Raw genomic sequence first — 12,954 nt, 5'->3', positions numbered from 1 at the left:
TGAGAGGTAGATAATGCTTCACCAGATTTATGATGTTGTGCTTTCCACTAACATGAGAGCTTTTCGTGCTGATAACGTGTTGTGAAATCGACTGTGGGTGCAGTGGAATAAATGAAACAAGACACAAAATTTACGAGGTTCCTCTACAGTCAATGTGACTGGAGTACGTCCTCGGGGCAGCAGTGGTGCTTTCATTATAATTTGAAATAATAGGAGTACAAAGATAACTCTCTTTATATCTCCCCCTCATCTTCCTCTTCTTTCCTCTCTCTCTCTCTTCCTTTCTTCCTTTTTCCTTCTTTTCTCCCGTGAACCCCTAATCACTTCATCTCCTCTTCTTCCTTTATATAAACAAAAGAAAGCACTATTCACTTTACAAATTTTCCACAAATGAATAGTGAAAATACTGTGCATAAATAGTAACAAACTATTCATGTGGACCATTCACATAATATTTACAACAATCCCACCTTTGTCCCAAGCAATTATTATTATGGGTGAACTGTTGATTTAGTCCTTAAATTATTACCTTATTAAAAATTAAGTCCCTAAATTATTATTTTTTTAAGAAAAATCCGTCCTCAAACTAATAAAATTACCAATTACATCCCTAATATTAGATTTCAATCTATTCTATTCAATTTTTCATCAATTTAAATCACGTGACTTGCATGTTAACTTTAGAGAATAGATTGGTAGTTTTTCATGGTTTAAGGGCATATTTTTTTAGAAAAATAGTGTATGGAATTAACTTTGAAGGGTAAATTAGACATTAGATTTATAACCTATACACAACATTAAGAGCTTATAGGCAAGAAAATGGTGTCAATGTCCTCTAAAATAAGCCATGTGACTTAATTTGATGAAAAAAATTAATAAAATAGCTTTAAGTATAATATTAGGTACGAAATTAGCAATTTTTAATGAATTCTAAGACTTATTTTATTGAAAAAGTAATTCAGGCACCTCATTTCCATTAACATGATAATTCAGGACAAAATCGACAGTTCACCCTATTATTATTATATAAGAATAGTAAGTAAAATTTCCCGTAATTTGTGGTACCGTTTGCATGTCGAATTTGGAAACTTGTCAAACAAGAAATCCCACTCCTAATACTATTAATAGTCCGAGACTCCTAGTCCGATTAGGTTTCATTAAATACAGAAGTCTCACCTCCCCTGCCCTATAAATACATACATCGGGGGTCTCTGTAGTACAGAAAGCCTAAGTTCCTAGTTAATAATCTCTTTTCGTTTACTTCTGCCTTGCAAGTCTTCTTCCTGTTTAATTTATTTGCTTGTTTACCATGATCATGGCTTCTAACGACGACGACGCAGCAAGAAAACTCATGTATTACCTGTTGGCCCAAAAGATTTTTGACTCGTATGAACAAACGGAAGATGGTGATTATGATGGCGATGATGATGATAGTGATTCCTCATCAGTGCTTGAGAATGACAAATTTAACATGATGAAGAGAATGACAAATTTAACATGATGAAGATGATGATAGTGATTCCTCATCAGTGCTTGAGTTGCATCGTATTTTGAATGCAATATGTGTTTGAAATTGGCAACAGAACCACTTAAAAGGATGGCGAGCAAATATATTTCCCAAAATGCAAACTCCGTAGAAATTCACAAGCTGTTGGGCATCATACATGTTGGACACGATACAATTCCTTCACAATGACCATTGTTTATGAATGATTCAGACAACTCTTGTAAAACGACCAAAACAAATTATTGCTCTTTAACCAAAACTTAAGCTCTTTAACTATATTAACCAGTAAGTTACATGATATATTGACCCAGCAGAAGAGGCAGTGGAAGTAACATTATCAAATGATTATTCTTCTCCTCTTACTAATGCATGATTACCATGAATGACATCCTTATGTCTGTTCACCCCTTTCGATGAACCAAGACGGACGCAGTCATTAAGCATTTAACCAAGGGAATACTTTGGGTGATGATGGCAACCGAGCTGTAAGAACTTCAACTCCAGTCTCTGTCACCTATGCATGTGTAGGAAGAATAAACCACGAGATTAGAGATACAAGATCATCGTATAGATAGCAATTCAGCAAACAGATGTGAATAACAGGGATTAACTCGGACTAATATCCATGCAACGCCAACTATTACTTAGTGTATTTGTTAATAGATGCATAGCATTGCAATTCAATGTTGGGATAATTTGATATCTAAAACCTGTAAATCTCCCGCTGCAAAGATCTCTATCACCTTTACTATCCTCTCATACCATCAATAATCGAGTATTATCCATCGTTACCATATTGAGTAGAAGACTTATTTATTTTCTTTTACACAAATGAGCTGACTGATTTATACCCTAGAACAAACCTCACTAATGATATTATGAGAAACATAAGGAAGAAATGTTAAAAGAACATGTACAGATCATTCCATGGAATTTGAGTATTAAAACCGCATAAGCACTTCTAATTACTATTGGGAGCAGCCTCTCCATAAATGGGGGTAAGGCTAGCTGACATTCACCTCTCCCAGACCCTGCGTAAAGCGGGAGCCTTGTGCACTGGGTACGACCTTTTTTAAGCACTTCTAATTACTATAATGCAGTCACCGTTGCAGAAGTTGAAAGCATGCTACACATAGAACATAAACTGCATGGTTACCAGAAGTGTGTGCTCAAACTGTGCACTGCGCTTGCCATCTGCTGTAACAACTGTCCATCCATCAGGCCACATCCGATCACGCCAAACCCCTGTTCATGTTTTATTTATTTTATTAAGATGTAGCAAACAATTAAAGAACATATCACCCCCCAAGTGCTCATAAAACAAGCTTTGAAATATACCTGCATTTATCATGGGTTCAATTGTAAAAGTCTGTCCAGCTTTCATTACACCAACTGCTTTGTTTCCTGTTTGGGTTAAGGTAATGTATGTTAAAGGTGCAAGCTATAAAAAGTGTAATTCAGATATAAAGAAGTTTCTTTGTTGAACATACTTGTGTAATGGGGAATATTTGGTGCACAATGAAAAAGCTCCCCAATACCATGACCACAATATGATTTCACCTGTTGGTGCAATACAAAATTAATAGGCATGATTTGTTAAAATTGAAACTGCATCACAACTCAAAACTCAAGCTACAAATTACCACAGAGAATCCCGACATTGTTACATGGCGATTAATGACTTCACCGACTTCACGGAATCGCATTCCAGGTTTTACTGCACTTGTACAAAAATCAATAAATAAATAAATTAGAAATATACTTTCCCTTTTATGCTTTTTGTTAACAACGATTGAAATTACCAGAGTGCACTCTCAAATAAGGGTTAAATAGGTTGACTTTTCAACATTTCAGTTACCATCAGGTCAGGTGACAAGATTGCACTTATAACTAAAAAATCTTCACAGAATTTACTGATACAATTACGCAAACACAACCACAAATACATTTTAACAATGATTACTTACAAGTTACAACTTCCATGGTACCAAAAGTAATAAAAAGCACATCAGATAAAACGATTAGTATACCATATAAATGAATATTAGGTAGCTGATAAAAGGTGTGATGACTTTCATTGATATAATTGAGTTGCATGATTGTTAAAGCAATAATTAGTGATGGATGCGTTAAAAAGGGAGATCAGGGAGAGATATTTATCTTAAAATTGGTATATCATACTGTGCACGTACCGATGGATATTGCTTTCTCCATGCTCTCATAAGTAGATTGGACTAGCCGTTGAGACTCTTCATCAACATTTCCCACAAAGTATGTTTCATTTAAATCACCTGCAATATGAGTTCGGCAGTTCAAGAATAGAACACGTGTTTTCAAAATTGAACTACATGATACTGTCTAGAATACAAATTACCATGGACGCCTTTATAATACACAGTCACATCAACATTGATTATATCACCATCCTCTAATTTCCTGGAGCAAAAGTTTCGCATTAAACATAAAAAGGTCATAATGCTAGAAACCAAGGGATTTAACTATTCTAAAGTAGACACGAATTTCAAGTTCTGGACCAATTTAAACACAAAGAAAAAACAAAGAAAAAGATGCAGGCAAAAAGCAAAGCGTTTTCTCAGGTAATGTACCCCAACGCAATACAAACTAATGCCAGTTCATTAAAGTTACCAAAGTGTTGTTCCATAACAATAGTATTTCAGGACCGAAAACTGAACTGGCAAGAAACAAAATTACAACATACACCAACAAATGTTTTCAATAAATACATATATAGGCAACAGTAAGAGTATGTACATATTCCTTTTCAATACCATCTTCCAAACAAAAATAAAAACAAAATCTCAAATAAAAAAAAATCTCAAACGCATACCTGGCATCAGGAATACCATGGCAAATTACTTCATTGACTGACCTGCAATGAAGAGAGTTAACAAGACGCAATTGCAAGGTCAGTACCACACAATCTCAAGAAACTTCACAAAAATATTTACGCAAAAAGTACCTACGTGCAGCAAGACTTGGGGAAAAAATGGTAGTTGAGAGGAGATGGATATCCACCTGCATTGAGTTAAAAGTGAAACATCATTACACCCACAATTTTTTATTCTGAACAATATAAAAATGCAGATAGTAATGATTATAACCACATGGCCATTCCAAAGCATATGACAGATCAATGAGGTTTGGCCATAGACTTAAAAGGTAATGGCATAGACAGTTACAATAATAGACAATGAAACATAGTAATTGAAATTCTAAATAAAAGGGAAACTCATTCTATACCAGCAGCAATAGTAGCCTCATGGACCACCCGATCAATTTCATCTGTTGTGATACCAGGCCGTATTACACGAGCAGCGGCATCTAAAACCTCCCTTGCAATCTAACAAAACGATTATGACAAGAATATCATAATATTAGTAAATTAAAAGTTACATGCCGTAGCAAGATTAATTAAAATTTAAACTGAACACAGAAAATTCTTCTTGAACATATTCAAAACGGTATAATAACATTGTCTCACATTCAGATAAATAGCACATGTTAATTTTTTTGCAGTGCTGAAAGTACAACAGATAATAAAAGTGAAATAATACGGCATCAAGAAGGCTCACACTGCTTCATTAGCACAAAATTAAGGGGAATAGAAAGAAAGAAGCAATTGAATCTTACTCGACAAGTTTCTCGCATTCTCTCAATTTGATCCGCCGTCTTGATCTTCAAAATGAATATATCATTCATCATTTTGAAATAAGAAAATGAATTGAGTATAAAGGAAAAGTACAATATAAAAAGTAGAAAGTCTAACTCAATAACACATAGATCTACTCCTTATGTATGACTCAAGAGGGTTTCAAGAAAGCGCTTACCTCAACAACGCGCTGCAGATCACTATTGGGCTCAGCTTTTGGAATCCCCTGCAATATTTTGTTATACGAGGCCAACATTAAAATGACAGAAATGACTACAAAATGTAGCATGGTACCACTCAAATTGGCCATTTAAAATACATTAAAAATGATTCCAACAACTTACATCGGATGCCCAATCAGGCAGATCAATATGAGCAGGTACTATACGCTTACTAGATATAGGATACGGCCTCAGTGCCCTGCACAAGAGAGGAATGAACAACGGCTTCAACAAATGTTATCAGTAATTAACATGATACAAAATTTGTTTCATCCAATGTTATCAGCAATTAACATGATACAAAATTTTCTAATCCTAAAAGAAATAATGCAAGCATCAGAACCATAAAGCCAATGAATCTACAACAATTAATATGAATGAAAATGCAAAGAAAATGATAAAAACATACCCAGTCCAATCAAAATACGGAAGCTTTGCTGTTCGAGCTTGTCCTTTCCTCAAGCAATATAGCCAGCCTTCTTCCTCTGGAGTACCCGACCCAGCTTCAGACGACTTGGTTTTTAGATGCACGGATTTGTGAGAGTTCCAAGAAGCCTTAAAACAATCCTGAGTGCTGTTAAGAGAAGCACATTTTCATCAATTATGAACACTGAATAAATCATTTTCAAGCTTCTATTAACAAGTTCAATCTAATTTGTAAAATCGAAGTGTCCATGTCTCAAAACTCCTTAATGAAGTTTAACACTCGAAATGCTTGACTCACTGACAATCACTACATACCACCAAATTTTTCCACTAAAATTGTATAGAAATTGGACTGGCATTTATATAAAGAAGGAAGTTGTTACAAACCAGAAAGCAGCAGCTTCGCGAGGGAGCTTTAATTGCACACATTTGGGACACCTGCATACAAAAAATCAAGTACCACTCAAGAATGTAACAAATCACCCACAATAAAGTACCATTTTTTAATTTAATAATCAAAGCAATTTACACACTTAGAAGCACAAAGATTAAATATTTTTCAATTGAAATGGAAACTCTCTACTCCCTCAAACTTTCCAAATATTCTAAAACATATTCACTTTTTCCAAACAAAATTTGTTGCTGCAGTGGTGGAAAGCAATTATGCCTATGCCCCTGTGCGACTTCGATCCCCACCGATTCCCATCCGCCTACAACTAAACTATCTAACCCTCTAACGCTATAGCTTCACTAAAATAACAATATTTGTTACCAGTCTTTGATCCACCACAAAAAAAGTACAAAAAATTTCACCTTTTTATAGAAATTAACAGAATAGAGGAAGAAGTAGCTGAAATTGAAAAGTTGGAAGTGAAAATTTGACATACTGAAGATGGGCCGGCTTGCCGCAACTGGCACAGGACAAGCTAGCTGGTTCGGCGACATCTGAACCACCTGCCATAATCGCATTCGATTGTTGCAGCAATCGCCTCTCGAGAGCCGTAAGATGCGATTGCCGGAGAGGTCGATTGCTTGGTTATTCAGTATCAGACTGGTCAAAGAGAGACGAAGACTGTCAGGCTAGGGTTTTAGTTGAGAGGGAAAATGTTGGAGATTTCCGTATTTATAGTTTTTTAATAAATTAATGTTTTTATTTTTGCTTAATATAAAAATTTTGAAATGTACAATGAGTTTTATTTTGGGAAATTTTATTAAAACTCATTCAATCTCTTTTTACACTTAATTCTAAAAATATTTTATTCAAATTTCTAATTCACCCTTGTATAAAACTGAAAAACAAAATGAAAATGTCTTTTTACACCCATTGTCATTTCCACCTCAAACCCTGAAAGGGATCCTCTCCGAATCCCTTCCTCCTAATACATCAAGTTCAGGAATCCGGTCCATTGAAATTTGATCCAACAGTTACAAATAAGTGTCCACTTCAAAAGTTATAATAACTTTAACCGTTAAATTAAATTTCAATGGCCCGAATCTACTGACTTGGTGGATTAGAATGAAGGGATCTCTCTGGAGAGGATCCCTTTCCCTCAAACCCAACTAGAGATTTGCTGGTGATTTTTCAAGGCAACTTCTACCTTCCATGGCAGCCCATTTACCTTCCACAAGCTTTGACATCTAACGCCTTCCATACAACACAGAGGTACCCTTGGTTGTGATTCTCCATGTCACTGACTCTGTAATACTCGAAAACTGTGTAGGCCCCAATTTGCTTTCAGCATTTGTCAGTTGAAGGAAGTGAGCAATAAAGAGGAGGAGGAGGAGAATACAGTATGGAAACAGAGAGAACGGAAAAAAAAAAAAGCCTAAAAAGAGAAGACGCTGACACAAAAGATTCACCCGCCTTGGTGAATTAGACATCGGAAAGCAACGGGCATTGGTGGGGTTGATATGGGTTCATCTCCTCTCAATATATTTTTCTTATCTCGCATTAATTTAGGTGTAATGTGGAGAGTTTAATGGAAAAAATATTTAAGTTGAGTGTGGAAAGAAGTTTGTCGGGTTCAAATAAAATTTCCCTTTTATTTAGAATAGGAATGTGATTGTTTAAATTCTAGGGAATCTGGGAAAGTATCTTATATTCCTATTAGGATTAGATTACCTATTAAATATTGTAATCCTAAAGGAAAAGGTTTTACCCTTCATACTACTACAAATAAAGGCACAATGGGGTGAATCAAACACACCTCACAATTAAATAAATATATCTTCTCTCTCAATATTACCGAACCCCTCTCTCTCTAAACCCTAGATCGTTCAATCAAATAGGCCTACAACACGTTATCAGCACGCTTTTGCCAGAAGCTGAGGAATTGAAGCATCGTTGGAGGAGGCTATCTTCCACCAAATTCAAAGGCTTATTCGTTTTCTGCTAATCAGGTACGCTTAAAATTAAAAAAAATGATATTTGAAACGTCCACGAAGCATGAAAACATTTCCCATGATGCATGAACCCCTCTATGTTTATATTTTCCTTTCGATATATATATATATATATATATATATATTGTATATGTTCATATATTTGTCAATATATATATTTGTTTCATGCATCGCACAATTAAATTGTTATATGGAATTTGTGAGTCAAATTATATAAAATAAATTAGAAGCATATTTAGGGTTTCCTAAACCCTAAGGGATTTTGAAAACTTTATGGGAATGGGATATGGTGCGGCATACCACTGCACCATCACTATGGACACAGCACCAGGCCTTAGCCTGGATTTCAACTCGGCAGGGCCTCTCACGCCCAAAACGCTGCCAGCCCAGATTGGCTGGGTCCACTCCTGCATGCCACAGCCTTTATGGTTGTTGGGCTTACTGCCTACCTCGACCAACATCCAATCCAGCCCAATTGACTAGAATTTTCCCACGGCCCGTGTCCCATGCAGTCAACCCTCTCGGCTGGGCTTCCTGCACCAAACCCGCAAGCTTTTGAGCTTGCTCCCGTGCCCCTCTCCCTCGGTCCAAATTCGAAACCCAGCTGCGGTTGTGGTTTCCCTTCCTCACCCGTGACCTGCAGCCATCACTCGAGGTCCTTTGGGCCTTACCTTATGCTTAAGGCACCCAAACCCGTGCCATATTACCCATGGCACTAAGCCCAAATTATTTTGGGGTTATATTTTTTATCCAATAATATTATTTAGCTTTTACAATCGACCCGATATGGCCTGATTTATTGAATTAATTAAAAGTGACCTGCAATCCATTAATCTGATAATGAATCCAAAATTATTGACCTGAAGATCACCTTTGGACATTAACGATTCAATAATTTATTTTTATACTTTGAACCGTCACATACTTTCGTAGTAACGAAGCTCTTACACTTGAGTTCCTAGAGAACCTCAAATCCACTATATCCAAATTAGTATATTGCATTTTGTGTTTCTTGCAGGAACCTCTCATTATGAACTAATTATTCATAAAACTAAATTGAACTTTTAGTTTCAAATTTAGCGCCTTTGAAACTCGAAGTTTTCATTCAAAACATACCACATAAAACCCGTAGTTTTCATGCATAAATTAAACCACTACATGTCTATAGAACCTGTATGTTCTACGATATATGTCTATGGCTTACCATATGACTAATCACGTTTTCTCCCTCTGTTTTAGGGACATGTCGAACTTGAACAAGCTCAATTTCTCCGCTCTAGAAGTCTCTAGAAGAAACTATCTGAAGTGGGTTTAAGACGTGAAGCTCAATCTCACTGCAAAGAGTATTAGAGCCACCATCGAGGCACCTATCACCGATAAAACTGTTGACGAAGCTCAGAAGGCTACTGCAATGATCTTCATCTGAAGACACATTCATGATGCACTGGAGACTGAGTATCTCGCTGAGGAGAACCCACGCACCCCTTGGCTTGTTTTGGCCCACTATTTCAATCACTAGAAAGACATATATTTGCCTGAAGCAAGACACGACTGGCAGCATCTTCGCTTCCAAGATTATAAGTCTGTGAATGAATACAATTCTGAAGTTTGTAGAATCCGTTGTCTGTTGAAATTCTGCAAAGTAGAACTAATTGAATCAGATCTCTTGAAGAATACCTATTCGACCTTCCATGCCACCTATATTGTCTTACAGTAACAATTTAGGGCACATAAATTCACCAAGTTTTTGGATTTGATCTCTGTTTTACCTCTCGCTGAGAAGCAGAACCAGTTTTGATGAAGAATCATCAAGCTCGACCACGGGCCCAAGGTCAACATAATGTCGCACCTAAGGGAAGAAATGTGACCCAGCAACGTCTACTCGCCCCTAAGGTCCCAAACTTCAAGAACAAGGGCAAAGCTCCCGTTCAGACTGCTTCTACTGAACTTGACATGTGTTATCGTTGTGGATCAAGGGATCATTGGTCACGCGTATGCTGAGCTTCCCCTGAGGCTATTGCCAAATATCATTATCGTCGTGAGTCTAACTTTGCACATGTGGATCATCCGAAAGATGCAACTACATCAATGGAGATATCGGATTTCCAAGAGGAGTCATCACCCATGGATGAATAAATTAGACATGTTTTTAGGGTGTTTACCCCTAGTGGCCGAACCCACCAGGAGTGGCCAACCCTACCCCCTATTTTGCTAGGTTTATGGTTTAATTTTGAACAATTTTTCTATGTATTTGGAATAATTTGTTTGGTTTTGAATTATGGATTGTTATTTGAATGGATATTATTTTCTCGAATTGCTTAATTGAATGAATGGACTTATATTTATACATGTGACCAATTCAATCAATTTATTTCTAGATATGTCTAGTGGGGAAGTTAGTTGTCTGGCAGATAGTGCAACCACACATACCATCTTGCGTGAACGACACTATTTTACTAACTAAATACCCAAGAAAGCTAATTTGACAATTCTCTCAGGGTCATCCAACCTGATTGAAGGATACGGAAAGGCACGTATCATGTTGTCTAATGGTACAATTTTGACCATTAAGGAGGCACTCTATTCTCCACGTTCCGGAAGAACGTTGTTGAGTTTTAGAGATATTCGAGATAATAAATATCATCTTGAAACCACTGAAGATCATGGTTAAAAGCATATTCACGAGAAGGTGGAACGTTTGCCGAATGGGTTGTACATCAGAACCATTTGCGGCATAGAAACCCATAGTGTGGCCGGCCCTATGCCTGAGTTCCCGGACAATTTGTTGCTTTGGCATAATCGTTTGGGACATCCTGGACGTGACATAATGCGACGTATCCTCAAATCTTCACATGGGCATAAGTTACATCCCTATGTTGGACTCCCACCATGCAAAACCTGTTCTTTAGGGAAGTTGAATACTCAACCCCCATATACAAAGATTATTCACGACCCCCCTAAATTTCTTCAGAGGATTCAAGGGGACATTTGTGGACCAATCCAACCAACCTGTTGACCATTTAAATATTTTATGGTGTTGGTTGATGCATCAACAAGATGATCATATGTTTGCTTATTATCCACACACAACGCCATGTTTGCAAAACTCCTAGCTCAAATCATTCAGCTACGGGCTCACCACCCTGATTATCCGATCAAGTCAATTCGATTGGATAATGCTGGATAGTTTACGTCACAGACTTTTGACAATTATTGCATATCAGTAGGAATTAATGTGGAACATCTTGTGCCCCATGTTCACACCCAAAATGGCCTGGCAGAAGCTTTCATAAAGCGCCTTCAATTGATAGCTCGGACTTTGGTTATGAGAACCAAACTGCCGGTATCTGCCTAGGGCTATGCAATATTACACGTAGCTATGTTGGTCCGCCTGAGGCCCACCACTACCGAACCACATTCATCGTTACAGTTGGTCACTGGATATGAGCCTGACGTCTCCCATTTATGGGTGTTTGGGTGCATCATTTATGTTCCAATAGCGTTGTCGCTACGTACCAAAATGGGTCCTTAAAGAAAAATGGGAATATATGTCGGTTATGATTCGCCATCAATTGTTTGCTACTTAGAACCCTTGACATGAGATCTCTTTACTGCACATTTTACGGATTGTCACTTTGATGAGACAGTCTTCCCATCGTTAGGAGGGATAAGCATGCTAACGTTCCCGTAGAACGCTGCGATTTGTCGTGGTATGCTCCCATTATGTCTCATTTAGATCTCTGCACTGTCCAATCTGAAACTGAGGTGCATTAAATTATAGATCTTTAGAGCATTGCTCAAAGCATGCCGAATGCTTTTAATGATCTAGCAAAGGTAACAAGATCACGCATACCCGTTGCAAACACACCTGTAAAGATAGATGTACCCCTTGTACATCAACAACCCACCTGGGAAGGCTGGACAATCCCCTAAGATAGGGAGGCAGCACCTTCCACGCGACAAGGTATATTGGTGGCTAGCCAATCATCTGCTATAACCCTGAAGCATGGCAGACCCCTTGGTTTAAAGGATTCACAACCTCAGAAGAGGAGAATGGCACCAACTAGTGACCCTAGTTTGAATCCGACCATCGCTCACTTATCCGTTCCAACACATGAGGTTATTCTAGATTACAGTGATGCTTTAGATGAAACATGCCGGCCTCTCGAGAATCGCGAGATTTCGATCCACTACATAGTATTGGATGAGGTTTGGAATAGGAATGAGATGATCGTCGACGATGCATTCGCATACTCAGTAGCTATGACATCATGCTCATCGATGACATTGAACCACGTTTCTTCGATGAATGCCGACGTAGAACCGATTGGTCAAACTAGAATTAAACAATCCTAGTCGAACTCGATTCGCTCGTGAAACGTAAGGTATTTGGACCTATCGTTCCTACACCACCACGCGTGAAGCCCATTGGCTACAAATGGGTTTTTGTGAGGATGCATAATGAGAAGAATGAAATAGTGCAATACAAAGCACGTCTCGTAGCGCAAGGCTTCTCTCAATGCCCAGGGATTGATTATAAAGAGACGTATTCCCCCGTAATGGACGTTATAACGTTCCGCTACTTAATCAGTTTGGAAGTTTCCGAAAAACTGAATATGCAGCTTATGGACGTGGTAACCGCTGGTGCGAGAATTACTTGACACACAAATTAAACCCTCTTTTTGACAATTGTAGTATAGATGTAAGTAGGGTATCGTTCTAGGCCG

The 12,954-nt window shown here is 37.7% G+C and overlaps 2 protein-coding genes across 10 annotated transcripts in view; both read right to left on the bottom strand.

The window, feature by feature from the left end:
* Positions 1-1,589: 1,589 nt before the first annotated feature.
* Positions 1,590-6,933, bottom strand: LOC126628586 (methionine aminopeptidase 1A-like). The gene is made up of 16 exons (XM_050298328.1): positions 6,712-6,933; positions 6,212-6,262; positions 5,808-5,972; positions 5,522-5,597; positions 5,356-5,403; positions 5,159-5,203; positions 4,769-4,868; positions 4,492-4,543; positions 4,356-4,397; positions 3,882-3,943; positions 3,700-3,798; positions 3,151-3,224; positions 2,998-3,067; positions 2,846-2,911; positions 2,664-2,752; positions 1,590-2,021 (listed from the first exon to the last, which is right to left on the bottom strand). Exons 1-16 carry the CDS (start codon positions 6,783-6,785, stop codon positions 1,944-1,946), a joined length of 1,191 nt encoding a protein of 396 aa, XP_050154285.1. The 5' UTR covers positions 6,786-6,933; the 3' UTR covers positions 1,590-1,943.
* LOC126628584 (methionine aminopeptidase 1A-like) overlaps positions 1,590-12,954 on the bottom strand; it is a 93,509-nt gene continuing 82,144 nt past the window's right edge. For 7 of the 9 annotated variants that reach the window (XR_007625494.1, XR_007625493.1, XR_007625486.1 and 4 more), the window contains exon 17: positions 1,590-1,685. The gene's annotated coding sequence lies outside the window, so the exon portion shown is untranslated. Of the gene's footprint in view, positions 1,686-4,355; positions 4,398-4,491; positions 4,544-4,768; positions 4,869-12,954 lie in introns of those variants that run through there. The other 2 variants (XR_007625492.1, XR_007625489.1) reach the window with 2 other exon arrangements.

Source organism: Malus sylvestris, chromosome 7 (genome assembly GCF_916048215.2).
Source record: "Malus sylvestris chromosome 7, drMalSylv7.2, whole genome shotgun sequence".
Classification (NCBI taxonomy): Eukaryota; Viridiplantae; Streptophyta; class Magnoliopsida; order Rosales; family Rosaceae; genus Malus; species Malus sylvestris.
Note: the sequence above shows the minus strand (reverse complement) of the source record. Positions and strands in the feature narration are given on the sequence as shown.

Excerpts from the sequence above, each read along its gene's own strand:
- LOC126628586 (XM_050298328.1), bottom strand. The coding sequence starts at position 6,785 with ATGGCAGGTGGTTCAGATGTCGCCGAACCAGCTAGCTTGTCCTGTGCC. Across the intron at positions 4,544-4,768 it reads TGAGGCTACTATTGCTGCTG|GTGGATATCCATCTCCTCTC; the intron begins GTATAGAATGAG and ends AACTCAATGCAG. Across the intron at positions 3,944-4,355 it reads CATGGTATTCCTGATGCCAG|GAAATTAGAGGATGGTGATA; the intron begins GTATGCGTTTGA and ends CTTTTGCTCCAG.